The sequence below is a fragment of the Aquarana catesbeiana genome, linkage group LG10 (assembly GCF_042186555.1).
Source record: "Aquarana catesbeiana isolate 2022-GZ linkage group LG10, ASM4218655v1, whole genome shotgun sequence".
Lineage (NCBI taxonomy): Eukaryota > Metazoa > Chordata > Amphibia > Anura > Ranidae > Aquarana > Aquarana catesbeiana.
The window spans coordinates 10,623,813-10,641,649 of record NC_133333.1 but is presented as its reverse complement, the minus strand read 5'-3'; the positions used below and the strand labels follow the sequence as shown (position 1 = coordinate 10,641,649).

General features: G+C 48.5%; 1 protein-coding gene across 2 annotated transcripts in view; it reads right to left on the bottom strand.

Annotated features, from left to right (window-relative positions):
* Positions 1-17,837, bottom strand: part of APLP1 (amyloid beta precursor like protein 1) — a 67,337-nt gene that overhangs the window by 22,485 nt on the left and 27,015 nt on the right. For both annotated transcript variants that reach the window (XM_073601605.1, XM_073601606.1), the window contains exons 2-8: positions 8,331-8,480; positions 6,210-6,339; positions 5,145-5,257; positions 4,888-5,060; positions 3,660-3,829; positions 3,413-3,534; positions 706-780 (exon numbers count right to left, since the gene is read on the bottom strand). In XM_073601605.1, the coding sequence (XP_073457706.1) occupies positions 706-780; positions 3,413-3,534; positions 3,660-3,829; positions 4,888-5,060; positions 5,145-5,257; positions 6,210-6,339; positions 8,331-8,480 (933 nt within the window). The remainder of the gene's footprint in view (positions 1-705; positions 781-3,412; positions 3,535-3,659; positions 3,830-4,887; positions 5,061-5,144; positions 5,258-6,209; positions 6,340-8,330; positions 8,481-17,837) is intronic.

Here is a 17,837-nt window from a genome sequence, read left to right as displayed (position 1 = left end):
TGTACAACTACTGTGTCGGGTGACCACAATGAGGACATGGGCATATTGTACTGGAAAGCAAGGTGATCATCAAAAACAAGTGGCAAACCATGGACATGGTGGAAGGTGTGCTGCCATTGACAAAGTAGGTTTGAGGCACCATCGGGCATATCGATCTCCTACCAGGCAGTACCCGCACAGCTTTGGTGGCGACATCACCCATCAAAACCAGATGCAGCATTGTGGGAATACTTCTCAGGAAAAGACACAGACCGGCCAAGGCAATGTTGGGCATTCCAGGGGAATGGGTGGCTTGAATTTAAATTAGTAAAATTGCAGGGCCTATAAATACCCTTACAATAGTCTTTCAAAACCTCCATCCATCATAACAGGCATCTGTGCAAAATTCGAAGGGCGCAACCAACGACATGCAGCTTTAATTCTCGACTTCTTCGCGGCTTTCAGTCCCACGCGCAAAAAAAAAAAAACCCCCTCCATTCGCAGCAGCCACCAAGTCTTATCGTCTCCCTATGTTTAATTTCATTTTTTTCCCGGAATCATAAATTAGTCTTAAGCTTTGATGTCTTTCAAATCTCACAGACCCCTCACGAGGCTCTCGCCCACACTCCCCGAGCACAAATGAATGCCAGAAAATTATTTTTCCATTTGACATTCCCCCGAGTCAGAAAAATACACATTTCTGACAATGAGTCACTAACTACGTACCTCGTTCAACGCCTGCCGGTCAGACTTGGGTAGGTTTTTGGCCTGGTTATCAGCCTCTGCCCATTCCTTCATCACCTACAAGTGGAGAAAGCAAAGATTTAGGTCAGCGGTCTCCAAACTGCGGGATGCGGCCCTTTGCTTGCCTTTATCTGGCCCTTAGGGCACTATACCTTCCACTGACACCAACAGTGGGGCTTAATTCTTTCCACTGTGGGGGGGGGGGAAGAGAGGAAAAGAGGGAATCCAGCAGCACTGTGGTGAGGAGGGGGCACAAAACAAAGGGATTGCCCAGACAGTAAGGGGAATCGGCACTGCGCAGAGCACACATGGCACAACCCCTGCGCACGCCTATGGATGGTTTCAATCAACTGGAAGGGGGTTGGAACTGAAAATGCCCAAATCTAAGGCGGTGGAAAAACCAGATGACTTTTGACGAACTTGCTATAGTTTTTCCCCAGTTCAAACCCAACTCAATTCCACCTTCCAATTAACTGTATTGAAGCCGGTCAGTTATGACTTCACAATTGAGCAAATTTGGGTGGTTGCCATGCTCCCTGGTGGTAGATTGCTTCGTTTCTGGTGATTGGTGGCTCAAAAAGTTGTGGAAATTGATTAAAATTTGCCCACATGTATGGCCAGCTTTGGAGCAGAAATGAAACAAACCTTTATTTCATTCTCATTTACAATGCAACCAGCTAATGCTGAACCCCGGAGATATAATAAGATTGATGACTTCAGCACGTTCCTGAGTGTTATCATATAGAAACCTTCTGGCTGATGAGCTCATCCTCCCTGCAGAGGCTCCCATCTGGCTCTGCTTCTGGAGTATGTTCTAAGCCCACAGGGAAAGTGTATGAAATATATTCTAAACATAGATTAAGTATGATAAAATATTTTTGCGATAGATGTGCTGGATATATTTTGTAACTCAAAACTAGGTGTATACTTAAAGGCCTAGCTTGAAAATTTTGCAAGCAGTCGAATGGCACTATTCTTCCTACTGACATCAATAATGGGGCACTATTCTTTCAACTGACACCAATAATGGGGTACTATTCCTTCCACTGACATGAATGATGGGGTAATATTCCTTCCACTGACTCCATTTACAGGAGACTATTCCTCCCACTGACACCAATGATGGAACACTATTCTTTCTACTGACACTAATGATGGGGTATTATTCCTTCTACTGACACCAGTGATGGGGTACTATTTCTTCCACTTACACCATTAATGGGGTACTATTCCTCCCACTGACACTAATTATGGAACACTATTCTTCCTACTGACACCGATTATGGAGTACTATTCCTTCCATTGACACCAATGATAGGGTACTATTCTTCCTACTGACACCAATGATGGAACACTATTCTTCCTACTGACACCAGTGATGGAGTGCTAGTGCTTCTACTGACACCAATGATGGGGTACTATTCTTTCTACCGACACCAATGATGGAGTACTATTCTATCCACTGACACCAATAATAGGATACTATTCCTCCTACTGACACTAATGATGGAACACTATTCTTCCTACTGACACCAATGATAAGGTACTATTCCTTCCATTGACACCAATGATGGGGTACTATTCTTCCTACTGACACCAATAATGAGGTACTATTCCTTCCACTGACACCAATGATGGGGTAATATTCCTTCCACTGACACCATTGATAGGGGACTATTCCTCCCACTGACACCAATGATAGAGTACTATTCCTTCTGCTGACACCAATGATGGGGTACTATTCTTCCTACTGACACCAATTATGGAGTATTATTCCTTCTACTGACACTAATGATGGAGTACTATTCCTTCCACTTACACCATTAATGGGGTACCAGTACAAATGATTGGGTACCTGTCCTCCTACTTACACTAATGATGGAACACTATTCTTTCTACTGACACCAATGATAGGATACTATTCCTTTCATTGACACCAATGATGGGGTTCTATTCTTCCTACTGACACCAGTGATGGGGTACTATTTCTTCCACTGACACCAATAATAGGGTACTATCTTCCTACTGACACCAATAATGGGGCACTATTGTTCCCATTGACATCAATGATAGGGTACTATTTCTCCCACTAACACCAACATCTGCCCCCCCCCCCCCCCCCCAAAGTCTGAAGGACAGTAAGCTGGCCCTTTGTTTAGAATGTTTGGAGACCCCTGCTCTAAAAGATCCCCAGGGTTTCACAGAACCCTGGCTGAAAATAGCCGGTCAAGCTGAAAAGATGTTCCAAGATACCAGAAATGAAGGTCTCTTGTAATTAATGATGTGCTTCTCAGGCAAAATCTTAAGTGAATGATTTAATATGTAAAATGTTAATGTACGGGATGGTCCTACATGGCAACTGTCCAGGATTGGAGCTTAAAAGCTTCCCGTTTGACCAAGAGGTCAGATCCTTGGAGCACCTGCCGTGTCTGGAGATCTCCGCATGCATTATTCTCTTTACTTTCTAATCTTTACGTTTACTTCTATAAAAAAAAAAAAAAGCAAAATCTTCACCATGAGCAGAGGTTGTTGATTTCCTTATCGCCACACCTCACAATACAGGAGGTACAGCTCTAGGAAGAATTGAAAAGTCCTCTTGGCTACCCGTGGTGGAGGCCAGAAGAAGACACAGAACAATGGCTTCTGTTACTAACTATTCACATTAGAAAAAACAAACTGTTCATCTTACCTCATTGATCTGTTTCATGCGCCTCTCTTCTAGCTCCATTTTCGCTCGCAGGAAATTGGCGTGTTCAGAGCCATCACGGGGCGACTCAAAGTAGATATCAACCCCATCAGTAGGTCGAGAGACTGCGAAGCAAGCAGATTGGGAAGGTTACTGGGGTGCACCATGGAGACTGGAGGGTAGGCAAATTCAATGGTAGAGTTAAAGGTGTTGAACCCATCATAAAGAGAGCTGTGGACTGTTGCCTGACCTTTAACCTCTGGTGGAAGGGTAGGAGCACTGCTGGTTGTTTCGTCCTCATATCCATTCCCCACAAAGTAGTCGTCCCACACTTGGTGCTGGTCTGGAGAGGCCCCCGCTGTGTCCTCTCCTCCTTCATCGATGATATCAACATTATCCTCTTCAATCTCCACCTCGTCCCTGTCAAAAAAAAAATATTGATAGGAAAAGTGACATGCAAAGAAACTTGATGAAGATTGCGTAATGCAGAATGGCTGGCAAAAGGCTACAGTCCTGAATAGAAACAGTAAGAGAGCCCTACTCGAAATAGCCGCAAGTTCTGAAAGGAAATGTTAATAAAGATCAGATTAAGGTAAAAAGAGAGCAGTAGCAATTCAATCATTGATTTTCTATTTGAATTTTAGCATCTGTGAGCAGGGCTGGGACTGGTGGGGGGGGGGTCAAGTGGGCACCTGCCCCAGGCGCTGTGATGATGGGGGGAGGGGCACTGCCAAGTTGGCTGCTCGTCCTGTTCTCTATTGACAGAAGAGACTGCTGTGTCACTTCTGTCAGAAGGAGCAGCGGCCCATAGCTGCTGCTGGAGGGAGTATTTCTCCTCCCTCCAGCCTGCATGGGGCGGAAAAGAGCTGGCGCTGAGACCAAGAACTGTTCTCAGGCTCAGCTCTGTACTGCTGAGGAAGGGGAGTGGTCTGTGTCTTTTTTCCTCTCTCCCCTGTCATGTGGCTTGTCACATGACAGGAGGAAGGAGACATTGTGAGTACCAATCTCCCAGTGCAAGGGGGAAAGGGGGGGGGGGGCAACAACTCAGGTACATGGGGGCACCTGATGTAAAGGGGGACTGTATTGGGGACTCCTGATGTAACGGGGACTCTACTGGGGATACCTGATATAAAGGGGGACACTAATGGGGACACTTGATGTAAAGAGGGACTCTATTGGGGACACCTGATGTAAAGGAGGACTGAACTGGGGACTCCACCTGGTGGGGGGGGGGTTCAAATCGCCATCTTCGCCCTGGACGCTGGATGACCTTGTCCTGGCACTGTCTGTGAGTGCCCATTACTCCAGCATATCAAGGTTGCTCTGAGCATGCATGCTGTAGGGATGGAAGGGGGTGGGCACAGGCACATAGTATGTGAGGTCATTAGGGACTGCTGATCAGGCAGGCTCTTGGATTGGAGTTCTAGCACTAAAAAAAGTTGTGGCTTGTTCCTGGCTCCGCCCATTGTTCCTCTTACCCCTTATCCGTGTCCTGTGGCTCCAGCTCGGTGACAGGGTGGCTTCTTGTGGGTTCGATGGGCTGGGGATTGCGGTTTGGGCAGCACACGTACTCCACCCCGCGGAACCTCTCTGGGCGGCAGGGAAGCAGCATACCATAGCTGTGGAGGTCAAGGTCCTCTGCGGCACAGGCCTTACGGGGGGAAAAAATAATTCTGTTAATTCAGTTTTGGATGAAGCCGTCTTTTAATGGAGATGTGCGGCTGCCATTGCTCACCGTGCGAGCCGTTTCATGCCAGTGCTGGTAACTCTCACAGGTGTCCATCTGTTCGCGGTGAAGGAAGCGGCATTTATCGGGTACCAGAAGGGCGTCGCTGACAAATTCATTCACTGCAAAATAGACGGGGGGAAAAAAAAATGAGAATTGGGGATTCGATGAGCAACCAACATAATTACACAAAACCAAACCACCTAACGGCTTTAGTCTTGGGAACTCTAGTGGTGAGTTCTGTTTACTTCTCGGTTCTGTACACCTGCTGTACCCATTATTTGGGGTTCCCACTATCCCTGTGCTGAGTTCCCGGGTCTGTACACCCGCTGTGTCAATTATGAGGGGTTCTCACCATCCCTGTGCTGAGTTCCGGGGTCTGTACACCCGCTGTGCCCATTATGAGGGGTTCCCACCATCCCTGTGCTGAGTTCCCGGGTCTGTACACCTGCTGTGCCCATTATGAGGAGTTTCCACCATCCCTGTGCTGAGTTCCCGGGTCTGTACACCTGCTGTGCCCATTATGAGGGGTTCCCACTATCCCTGTGCAGAGTTCATAGGTCTGTACACCTACTGTGCCTATTATGAGGGGTTCCCACTATCCCTGTGCAGAGTTCATAGGTCTGTACACCTACTGTGCCTATTATGAGGGGCTCCCACCTTCCCTGTGCTGAGTTCCCGGGTCTGTACACCCTCTGTGCCCATTATGAGGAGTTTCCACCATCCCTGTGCTGAGTTCCCGGGTCTGTACACCCTCTGTGCCCATTATGAGGAGTTTCCACCATCCCTGTGCTGAGTTCCTGGTTCTGTACACCTGCTGTGCCCATTATGAGGGGTTCCCACTATCCCTGTGCAGAGTTCATAGGTCTGTACACCTGCTGTGCCCATTATGAGGGTTTCTCACCATCCTTGTGTTGAGTTCCTGAGTATACACACCTGCTGTGCCCATTATAAGGGGTTACCACCATCACTACACTGACGTAGCTCACTAGACACCACCTATGCTTTAACATAAGTAAGCCCAAAAAAATAACATGAACAATAGATGGGCAGGGCAATGTCACTGTAGCTCACCCAGGCAGAGGTACGGGACCACGATATGTAGACGGCGCTTGCACTCCGGTTTCTGCTTCTGGCACCAGTTTGTCACTGTCACCGGCTGAGCTGCCTCTGTCACCCCTGTGATCTGCATCTCTGGGTACATCTGAAGGAAGAAAGAAGAGAGTAACGGGGCTCACTATGAGGGTGAAGATGGAGCGAAAGCTCCAGGGCCCATAGCAGTCCGGGGCCCCAATCCTAACTGCTTCTCTCTGATATTTCCTACAGGCTCAATTAACAAAGCCAACACACTAGGATAAGGATCCTCATGTAAGGAATGTTGTACACTAAATGACGAAAGGCTGAAGACAACTGACCATCACACCTCTTTGAGCTTGTTGGAAATCTCATTCTAAACCCATGACCATCAATATGGAGTCGCCCTTGTTTGTGGCTACACCATCCTCCACTCTTCTGGGAAGGCTTTCCACAAGATTTTGTAGTGTCTGTGGGAAAACGTGACCATTTGTGAGGTCAGGTACTGTGTGCGAAGACCTGGAGGCCTGGATCAATATTGACGTTCCAATTCATCCCAAAGGTAAGTAATAGCCTATACATTGACAATATATTGTAGAGAAGCTTGCAGGCCATTGGCTGTTCTGTGAGTGAGCTGCCCCTTTTTATAGGCAACAGAACCCCCTTTACTTCTTTCCCCTGTAATAGAATGACTTTGCAGAAATATATTATGATGTTCTCTGGATCCTTGGAGTGCCTTGTTGTGGAAAAAAGCAACAGTTTCCTTGTTCTACAAAGAGAATTCGGGGGTCTGGACTGGAAGTCGGTCAAGATGATAAGGTGTTCCAAAACAGCAGAAATGAATGTCTCTTGAAATACGTTCAGATGGTATTGAAACAAATTGTTGTCCCCTGAATCCTTGGACTGCCTTGGTGTGGAACACAGACAGTTACCGTATATACTCGAGTACAAGCCGACCCGAATATAAGCCGAGGCACCTAATTTTACCACAAAAAAGTGGGAAAACTTATTGACTCGAGTATAAGCCTAGGGTGAGAAATGCGCAGCTACTGTAAGTGGAAAAGGGGGTCAAAAATGCCCTTTGCAGCCTCACTGTGCCCATTTGCAGCCTCACTGTGCCCATTTGCAGCCATGGGTCCCCCGAACTTCAAACTCGGTAGTTAAGGGTTCCTAGATGCCCCCTAGCTGCAGCCAAAATTTAGGGTCTCTGGACCCAAAGGGTCCCGACATGACATTGCTGCAGATGGACACAGTTGACTGACTTTGGGGCCCCGTATCTCGGGGCCACTTAGTGCTAGGAAACCCAGTGGAACTAGCACTACAACATATCCAAAGCTGGGGTTCCTAGCACCAAGGAAAATGTCAAGCACTTTTCTGCAGCAGAGAATGACATTTTCCGAACTGAGTTTGGGGCCCTGTATCTTGGGGCCATTTGGTGTTAGGAGCCCCAGCTTTGGATATGTTGTAGTGCTAGTTCCACTGGGTTTGCACACCAAATTTGGGGTTCCTAGCACCAGGTGGCCCCAAGAAACGGAGCTCCAACAAAGTTGGGAGCATGAAATTGTCCAAAATGTCTTGATATGCTGACGCCTTAAGAGTTCCCTTCACTGGAACTAAGGGGCCAAGCCCAACCCCTGAAAAACAACCCCCACATCATAATCCCCCTTCCATCAAATGATTTGGACCAATGCACAAAGCAAGGTCCATAAAGACATGGATGAGCGAGTTTGGGGTGGAGGAACTTGACTGACCTGCACAGAGTCCTGACCTCAACCCGATAGAACACCTTTGGGATGAATTAGAGCGGAAACTGCGAGCCAGGCCTTTTCATCCAACATCAGTGCCTGACCTCACAAACGTTCTGGAAGAATGGTCAAACATTCCCATAGACAGACTCCTAAACCTTGTGGACGGCCTTCCCAGAAGAGTTGAAGCTGTTATAGCTGCAAAGGGCGGAGCCAACTCAATATTGAATCCTACAGACTAAGACTGGGATTCCATTAAAGTTCATGTGCGTGTAAAGGCAGGCGTCCCAATACTTTGTATCTCTGGCAGTAATACTCCGTTGGCGATATTCTTAGCGTTTTGTATGTTGCCCTGTAGGACGAGGTTCTTTCTTACCTGCCTGCAGTGCTGTAAAATCTCATCGTTATTTCCTGGACAGCTTGGCACGCCACGGGGGTCTGACACCCACTCCCCTGTTGTCAGGTCCATGTGAAGAGGCACCCGCCCGCAAAACAGGGCCAGCTGGGGCTTCCATGCTGAGATGGTCTATGGGAAGGAGAAAAGGGAGATGGGGTTAGCACACTAACACAAAAAAAAAAAAAAATCCACCCACAGGTGTGACCAAGCTTGGGCGCGTTTCTACGCGTTTTTGCGTGAATTCCCTCGTGTGGCATGTAGGGCAGCCTATTCATTTCAATGGGCTGCCCTATGTGCAAGAAACCTGGAAAAGAAGTCCCTGAATTTTTCCAAAAACGCTGCGGCACCATGAGGTTTGATGCGTGCATTAGCAATTACTGGCACCGCCACGTGTAGGTTAAAGGGCAACGCGTTTCTGTGTGAGTGGAAGGACAACGCGTTTCTGTGCGTGTCAGGAAAGCCATTCCTGACTTGCATAGATGTGAACTTAGCCTAAGTGCATTGTGATGCTCTGTACAGCAGGTCCATTGCCCGCTACCTTACCCAACATACTGTCCATTATTGTCCTGAATCCTGGGACGCTGATAACCCCGCCCACAATCTGCATTTCATCCTCCCACTTTCACAGGTGGGCACATCCAAATCACTCCCACGCTATTGGTTGTTCCCATCGAAACCCCGCCTTTAAATATTAGAGAACCAATCATCAGTCAACTTTACAGGTGGGTCCTGCCCAGACCACACCTCATTAAATATGTGAGGACCACCCACTTGCCGCCCTGAGCCCCACATTATTTGCCTTTTTTTTATTTCTGTACACATGAATTAACTCAAATTGTTATTTTTTTAATACAACCTGTTTTCATTACTTATCCTATTATAGACTAAGAACATCATCACTGGGTCTCTGTGCTTCTCTATGCAATGCAGACAGCTCATGGCTGGTGGGAGGGGCCGGCAGGGGTCTGTACATATTTTCATGAAAGCATCAGAGCACCCTGCCACAGTACTCTTCTCAAAGAGCTCTCTTGGGAGGAGTTATGCAAATATGAAAATGCCTCGATGGTCAGTACTCCTCTCAAGAGCCCTCTGCGCTGATGCCAGCAGGGGGAGGAGTTATGCAAATATCAAAATACCTCGATGGGTGGGTGTCAGTCTGGAGGAGTGGGTGTTCTTAGGCAGAGTGAATTTGCATGCAGATAGCGCTAAGTAACACCCAAGAGTACTTATACCCAATTCATACAGTGGGAGGAGTTATGCAAATACCACCCTAGGTGCTGCCCAAGAGTACTTATCCCTGATACAAGCAGTGGGAGGAGCTATGGAAATATCAAAATGCTTTGATGGGTGGGTGTCAGTCTGGAGGAGTGGGCATTCCTCGGCAGAGTGAATTTGCATGCAGATATCCCCAGGTAACGCCCAAGAGTATTTATCTTCAATACAAGCAGTGGGAGGAGCTTCACAAATACCAAATGCATTGATGGTCAGTACTCCTCTTAAGAGCCCTTAGCCCTGATGCAAACAGTGGGAGGAGCTATGCAAATATACAAATGCTTTGATGGGTGGATGTCAGCCTGGAGGAGTGGGCGTTCCTGGGCAGAGTAAATTTGCATGCAGATATCCCCAGGTAACGCCCAAGAGTATTTATCTTCAATACAAGCAGTGGGAGGAGCTTCACAAATACCAAATGCATTGATGGTCAGTACTCCTCTTAAGAGCCCTTAGCCCTGATGCAAACAGTGGGAGGAGCTATGCAAATATACAAATGCTTTGATGGGTGGATGTCAGCCTGGAGGAGTGGGCGTTCCTGGGCAGAGTAAATTTGCATGCAGATAGCACTAGGTAACACCTAAGAGTACTTATCTTCAATACATACAGTGGGAGGAGCTATGCAAATATCAAAATGCTTTGATGGGTGGGTGTCAGCCTGGAGGAGTGGGCGTTCCTTGGCAGAGTAAATTTGCATGCAGATAGCACTAGGTAACACCTAAGAGTACTTATCTTCAATACATACAGTGGGAGGAGCTATGCAAATATCAAAAGGCATTGATGGTCAGTACTCCTCTATAGAGCCCTTAGCCCTGATGCAAGCAGTGGGAGGAGCTATGCAAATATACAAATGCTTTGATGGGTGGGTGTCAGCCTGGAGGATTGGTCATTCCTGGGCAGAGTAAATTTGCATGCAGATAGCACCAGGTAACGCCTAAGAGTACTTATCTTCAATATATACAGTGGGAGGAGTTATGCAAATATCACCTTGATGGGTGGGTGTCAGTGTGGCTGTAATACTCGGGCAGGATCATCCAGCTTCCAGGGCAAGGATGCAGAACTGCACCCCCCCCCCCCTCTGTTAATAGACACCTTAGAATGGGTATACCACCCTGCATCCATTCTTTGACTCTTCACTGTGCTCGGGGGGCAGCTGCCCCTCCTGCCCACACCTCCGACCCTGGCTGGCTGAATTTGGTAACGCCCATTTACAATGCCGCGCCTTTATGATATAAAAAAATTTAAATCCAGTGACAAAAATGGGAGGGCCAGGGGAGGAACCTGTACAACTGAAGGGAAGGGCGGAGGTCAGATTTAATAACGATTATAAATGCGCACAAATTTTCGTTTATAGCCCGGTGGGGCGATGCGCCCGATGGACGCCATGAGGGCTATTTATATCGCTGACGGTCCGGGGCAGTGAGGTGAAACGCATTGTTATGCATGCAGTGCAAGCCATCGATCGGCCCGGTGCTCAGCAGACAGCGGGAAGAATTCTTCTATGTTTTGGCGTTCTCCCAAAAATATAACAAAAAAAATGATTGGCTGATATAAAAAAAAAAAAAAAAAAAAGTTTTGTTTTTCCTCCCGGGAAGGGAGCGACCATCGGAGGGGGGAGCTGATAGCGATGACCTAGATAATTCTCCCCGCCGTCCTAGATTTTTGGCAGTAAACAAATGTTATCCAGGAGGAGAGGGAGAAATTCTGCGTTGCGTAACGGAACAGAAGCACCAAATGATGGTTTTTCTGAAGTCCACTTGGGAGGGGGGGGGGGTGACACTGTGACCAGCCGCTTCTAAAGGAGAGCTCCTGGGGGGGCCACACTGCCATTGAGCAGGACAGGGGGGGTCTGCCTGGACTGAAATGGCTTACTCTGCTTTTACTGCACACTGTGAGCTTCTCATAATGTGCGTTAGAAGCTGCAGGAAGTCAGATAGACTCTGACTCATCTCCTGGCTGGAGGACGACCAGCATCAACCCTTTCCACCCCCAGGAGTGCCAGGACAAGGTCACCTAAAGCCAAAAACATGCCAAGCTGCCCCCCCCCCCAAGATGTATGAGTATTATATGTCAGCAAAAATCCCCCCCCCCCCAAAAAATAAAAATGAATAACAACTCCTAGCACAAATCCGCCACCCCTCAAACTTCTCCTCTGAGTACACATCTCCCCCCCCCACTCCAAATCCCCCTCCTAGCACGAATATCCTTCCCGTCCTCTCCTCCTAGCACAAACAACCCCCCCCCCCAAAAAAAAATCACAACTCATAGCACAAATCCTCCATCCCTCAAATTTCCCCTCTGAGTACACAGTCGTCTTCCCCCCCACTCCAAACCCCCCTCCTAGCACACACAACCCCCCCCCAAAAAAAAATCACAACTCATAGCCCAAATCCTCCATCCCTCAAACTTCTCCTCTGAGTACACATCTCCCCCCCCCACTCCAAATCCCCCTCCTAGCACGAATATCCTTCCCGTCCTCTCCTCCTAGCACAAACAACCCCCCCCCCAAAAAAATCACAACTCATAGCACAAATCCTCCATCCCTCAAATTTCCCCTCTGAGTACACAGTCGTCGTCCCCCCCACTCCAATCCCCCTCCTAGCACACACAACCCCCACCCCCCCCCCAAAAAAAAAATCACAACTCATAGCACAAATCCTCCATCCCTCAAATTTCCCCTCTGAGTACACAGTCGTCTTCCCCCCCACTCCAAACCCCCCTCCTAGCACACACAACCCCCCCCCAAAAAAAAATCACAACTCATAGCCCAAATCCTCCATCCCTCAAACTTCTCCTCTGAGTACACATCTCCCCCCCCCACTCCAAATCCCCCTCCTAGCACGAATATCCTTCCCGTCCTCTCCTCCTAGCACAAACAACCCCCCCCCAAAAAAATCACAACTCATAGCACAAATCCTCCATCCCTCAAATTTCCCCTCTGAGTACACAGTCGTCGTCCCCCCCACTCCAAATCCCCCTCCTAGCACACACAACCCCCACCCCCCCCCAAAAAAAAAATCACAACTCATAGCACAAATCCTCCATCCCTCAAATTTCCCCTCTGAGTACACAGTCCCCCCCCCCACTCCAAACCCCCCTCCTAGCACACACAACCCCCCCCCAAAAAAAAATCACAACTCATAGCCCAAATCCTCCATCCCTCAAACTTCTCCTCTGAGTACACATCTCCCCCCCCCCCACTCCAAATCCCCCTCCTAGCACGAATATCCTTCCCGTCCTCTCCTCCTAGCACAAACAACCCCCCCCCAAAAAAATCACAACTCATAGCACAAATCCTCCATCCCTCAAATTTCCCCTCTGAGTACACAGTCGTCGTCCCCCCCACTCCAAATCCCCCTCCTAGCACACACAACCCCCACCCCCCCCCCCCAAAAAAAAACATCACAACTCATAGCACAAATCCTCCATCCCTCAAATTTCCCCTCTGAGTACACATCTTCCCCCCACTCCAAATCCCCCTCCCAGCACAAACACCCCCCCCCCAAAAAAAAAATCACAACTCATAGCACAAATCCTCCATCCCTCAAATTTCCCCTCTGAGTACACAGTCGTCCCCCCCCCCACTCCAAATCCCCCTCCTAGCACAAAATACCCCCCTCCCCAAAAAAAAAAAATCACAACTCATAGCCCAAATCCTCCATCCCTCAAACTTCTCCTCTGAGTACACATCTTCCCCCCACTCCAAATCCCCCTCCTAGCACAAACAACCCCCACCCCCCCCCCCAAAAAAAAAATCACAACTCATAGCACAAATCCTCCAACCCTCAAATTTCCCCTCTGAGTACACAGTCCCCCCCCCCCACTCCAAATCCCCCTCCTAGCACAAACACCCCCCAATCATCCCTAGTAGCACAACCCAAACTCCCCCTCGCCCCCCCCAAAAAAAGAAATTTTACCTCCTAGCACAAATCCCCTCCCTCCTCTACCATATCACCTCTTCTAGCACAACCCCCCCCCCCAAATCCCCCCTCTTAGCACAAATCCTCTTCTCCCGTCCCCCTCCCAGCAAAAATCCCCCTGAATCACCACTCCCTAACTCACGCACCTCTAGATTTCCCCTCCTAGAACAATTCTTTTTCCCTGCTGCCCCCAAATTCATCCTCCCAACACAAATCCCCTCCCCCCCTCACATGACACCACAGTGCCCAGGGCAGCCGCCCCTCCTGCCCACCCCTTGTGCCAGCCCTGCTCCCTAGACCACCCCCTTTCCTTATTGTGGGGTACGGCCGTTGGGCTTTTTCTTGCTTTCTTCTGACCTTCTCTGTTCATCTCTGGAAAACCGGATATCAAATGAAAACGGGATAGAAGGCAGTCATGTCACAGTCTAAAGAGGGGTTCTTGCACCTATTTAGTAAAAATGGGCCCCCTATGTCGCAGGGGGCCCTCGTGCAGCTGCACAGTCTGCCTCTCAGCACAAAGTATTTCTGTATAGAACGGTATATAGAGAACGCTGGCACCCCAGTACAACAGCTATAATCAAATGCTCTTTATTAAAGTTCTTGTAGTACAATCAGGGAAAAGTCCAACGCGTTTCGGCTGTCAGGCCTTAATCATGGCTCAAAGTATTTCTGTATAGATGGCCACACCCTTGCCACACCCCCGCAGATCATCAAGGTGATCAGCAAACTCATTGCTTTCACCCCATAAGAGATTGGGAAAAGTGGACGCACCCGGGAGCTAAAGTTCAAATCCCTGCATGTGTGAATGAAACGTAATCCTCCCTCCGGCCTTCCCTCCAGTCTTGCACAGGTGTAGCGGGTCCTCTTCTGGACTGAAAGGGCTTCCTCTGATTTCACCGCACACTGAGCTTCTCTCAATTGCATTAGAAGCTGCTGCAAGTCAGATAGAGCCTGCCTCATTTTGTGGCTGTGGGAAATCCAGCATCATCTAGCCCCTTTCCTCCTCAGCCTGACTGTCCCTAGACTTCCCCCTTTCATTCATTGGATTGCAGTTCTTTCCATACTGGGGGTTCAGCATTAGAAGTATGCATTGCCTGCATGCAAATACAGCCTGCCTAGAAAGGCCCACCCCTCCAGACTGACACCCACCCATCAAGGCCTTTTTGAGGTTTCCATAGCTCCTCCCACTGCTTGCATTAGGACTGAGGGCTCTTGAGAGCAGGACAGCCCTAATGGATGGGCCCCAGGTGTATGAGGACCCCATGATAATCTTGCATTACATCATACCTGCCAACTGTCCCGGATTTGCCGGGACAGTCACGGTTTTTACTAAGCTGTCCCGGGATGGACGCATCACCCTGGAACCTGTACTGTGCCCTCCTGACCCCCCTTTACTGTGCCCTTCGGGTTGTGTTAATTTTTTGATTTAAGGCATGTCTTCTTATTGTTTAAAATAGATTTTTTTATTTTTATTTAAAAAAAAAAGGTTTTATTTTTAAATTACTAGCATTTTGATGGAGGTGGGACCAGAAAGAACTGAACTCCAACGAATGAAAGGGCCAGGCTGGGGAGGAAGGGCTGTATTTGCATTCAGGTAACCCCCACTTGGGATACCGAACCTTCATGATTGATAGAACTGAAATACAATGAATGAAAGGGGCGGGCCAGAGCTGGGGGAGGAAAGGGCTAGATGGTGCTGGACATCCTCCAGCTAGGAATGGTGGCAGGTTCTCTCTGACTTGCTGCAGCTTCTCATGCATATTGTGGGAAGCTCACAGTGTGCAGTGAAAGCAGAGGAAGCTGTTTCAGTCCAGGAGAGGAGTCGGTACCAGTGGCGGCTGGTGGTATATTTTTTTTGGGGGGGGGCGGCAAACAATCCACCCGTCGCCAACCCCCCCCCCAGGCGGGTCACAGGAACCCCCCTGATTGGTCAGTCACCAGCCCCGCACTTACCCCATCTAGGTCGTGGGCAGCACTTCCTCCAGGTGGCAGGCGGCAGATTCACCCTTCGTCTTCTCCTCCTCGGCTTCCCCTGCGTCTCCTCCCTCATCCTCCTCGGCGACAAATAGGATCGCTTCTCCTCTCGGCCAATCGGGTGACAGGTCTCAGGACCCGCTTCCTGATTGGCCGGGAGGAGAATCAGGAAGACAATAGTGAATATTAATTCGCTATTGTCACACAACTGGGTGGGCTCAGGGCACAGTGCTCTGCGCCCTGAGCCCACCCTATTTTGAAGCCAATTAGAGCCTCAGGCTCTGAACATGTGCTTCTAAGAAAAAATTAACCCCCATTGGAATCCATGTGTCCGGTGCCCTGCATGTAGATTAGGGGCCAGGCACATGGATTAGGGGGGCGATGCCCCTGCGCCCCGTATGTACGGGCCGCCACTGGCTGGTACACCTGTGCAAGACTGAAGGAGAGGCCGGAAGGAGGATTTCAGGGTTCCCTGTAAAGGTGGACTATCAATAAGGACTATCCTATAGGGATCTGAAGTCTTGAGTTATATCAGTTGACCATTTGGATACAATTAGCATTGATAGGAACCCTCATACATCAATATTGCTACAAAATATCCAAAACGTTCTCGGCATTCCTTGGTGCTCCTCTGCGTTCCTTGGTGCCGTGCGATTGGCGGCCGGAATTATTCCTCCAGTCCTGTTTAAGTCTCGGTCGTATACGAGGCCGCGCATTATAAAACGTTTGTAAAGGTTATTACACATCACTGAGCTGTATTTATTGATTTATGGCTTGTTAGTTATTCACAAGGCTACAGAGACAACATCAAATCCGAGGGCTCCATATCCAGGCGAACGCCTTTTACGGGAGTCAAGCAATCCCACGCCGCCATCGATTGTGTTTAAATGAGGCGACGCGGGATAGGTTCACGATGGGTCAAAGGGGCGGGGACTGCTGAAATAAACAGGTGCGATAAAGTATAAAATATTATAGGATCACCCAAGGACTTCAGTGCTGAAACCGGGTCTGTGCACCTCGCGTGGACTTAAGGAGGGGTCCCGCTCAGTTGGATCCTTATAGTCGATGTAAACCCGATCTTTTGTTTGATAAAACTCTGTGTGTGTTATAAAGTATTGTCATTACTCAAATGAAATCCATGTTTTCATTGTTATATTTCAGTACTGCTGATTGCCTGCAATCTCCTAGCAGCCACTTCTCTCTAGTCTATCACTGTCTCTTGAAGCACGTCTCTAACCTCCAACAACTCCTATGTTGGCAGTCTCTGACAGTCTCCTGCTGCATGTCTGCAGTCTCTGACAATCTACTGTATCATGTCTCTGACCATCTCTTGTACCACGTCTGCAGTCTCTGACCATCTCCTGTATCATTTCCGCAGTCTCTGACCATCTCCTGTATCATGTCTGCAGTCTCTGACCATCTCTTGTATAATTTCTGCAGTCTCTGTTCATCACTTGTATCATGTCTACAGTCTCTGACCATCTCTTGTATCATGTCTGCAGTCTCCGACCATCTCCTGTATCATGTCTGCAGTTTCTGACCATCTCCTGTATCATGTTTGCAGTCTCTGACCATCTCCTGTATCATGTCTGCAGTCTCTGACCATCTCTTGTATTATGTCTGTAGTCTCTGACCCTCCCCTGTATCATGTCTGCAGTCTTTGACCATCTCTTGTATCATGTCTGCAGTCTCTGACCATCTCCTGTATCATGTCTGCAGTCTCTGACCATCTCTTGTATTATATCTGTAGTCTCTGACCCTCCCCTGTATCATGTCTGCAGTCTCTGACCATCTCTTGTATCATGTCTGCAGTCTCCGACCATCTCCTGTATCATGTCTGCAGTTTCTGACCATCTCCTGTATCATGTTTGCAGTCTCTGACCATCTCCTGTATCATGTCTGCAGTCTCTGACCATCTCTTGTATTATGTCTGTAGTCTCTGACCCTCCCCTGTATCATGTCTGCAGTCTTTGACCATCTCTTGTATTATATCTGTAGTCTCTGACCCTCCCCTGTATCATGTCTGCAGTCTCTGACCATCTCTTGTATCATGTCTGCAGTCTCTGACCATCTCCTGTATCATGTCTGCAGTCTCTGACCATCTCCTGTATCATGTCTGCAGTCTCTGACCATCTCCTGTATCATGTCTGCAGACTCTGACCATCTCTTGTATTATGTCTGCAGTCTCTGATCCTCCCCTGTATCATGTCTGCAGTCTCTGACCATCTCCTGTATCATGTCTGCAGTCTCTGACCATCTCTTGTATCATATCTGCAGTCTCTGACCATCTCTTGTATCATATCTGTAGTCTCTGACCCTCCCC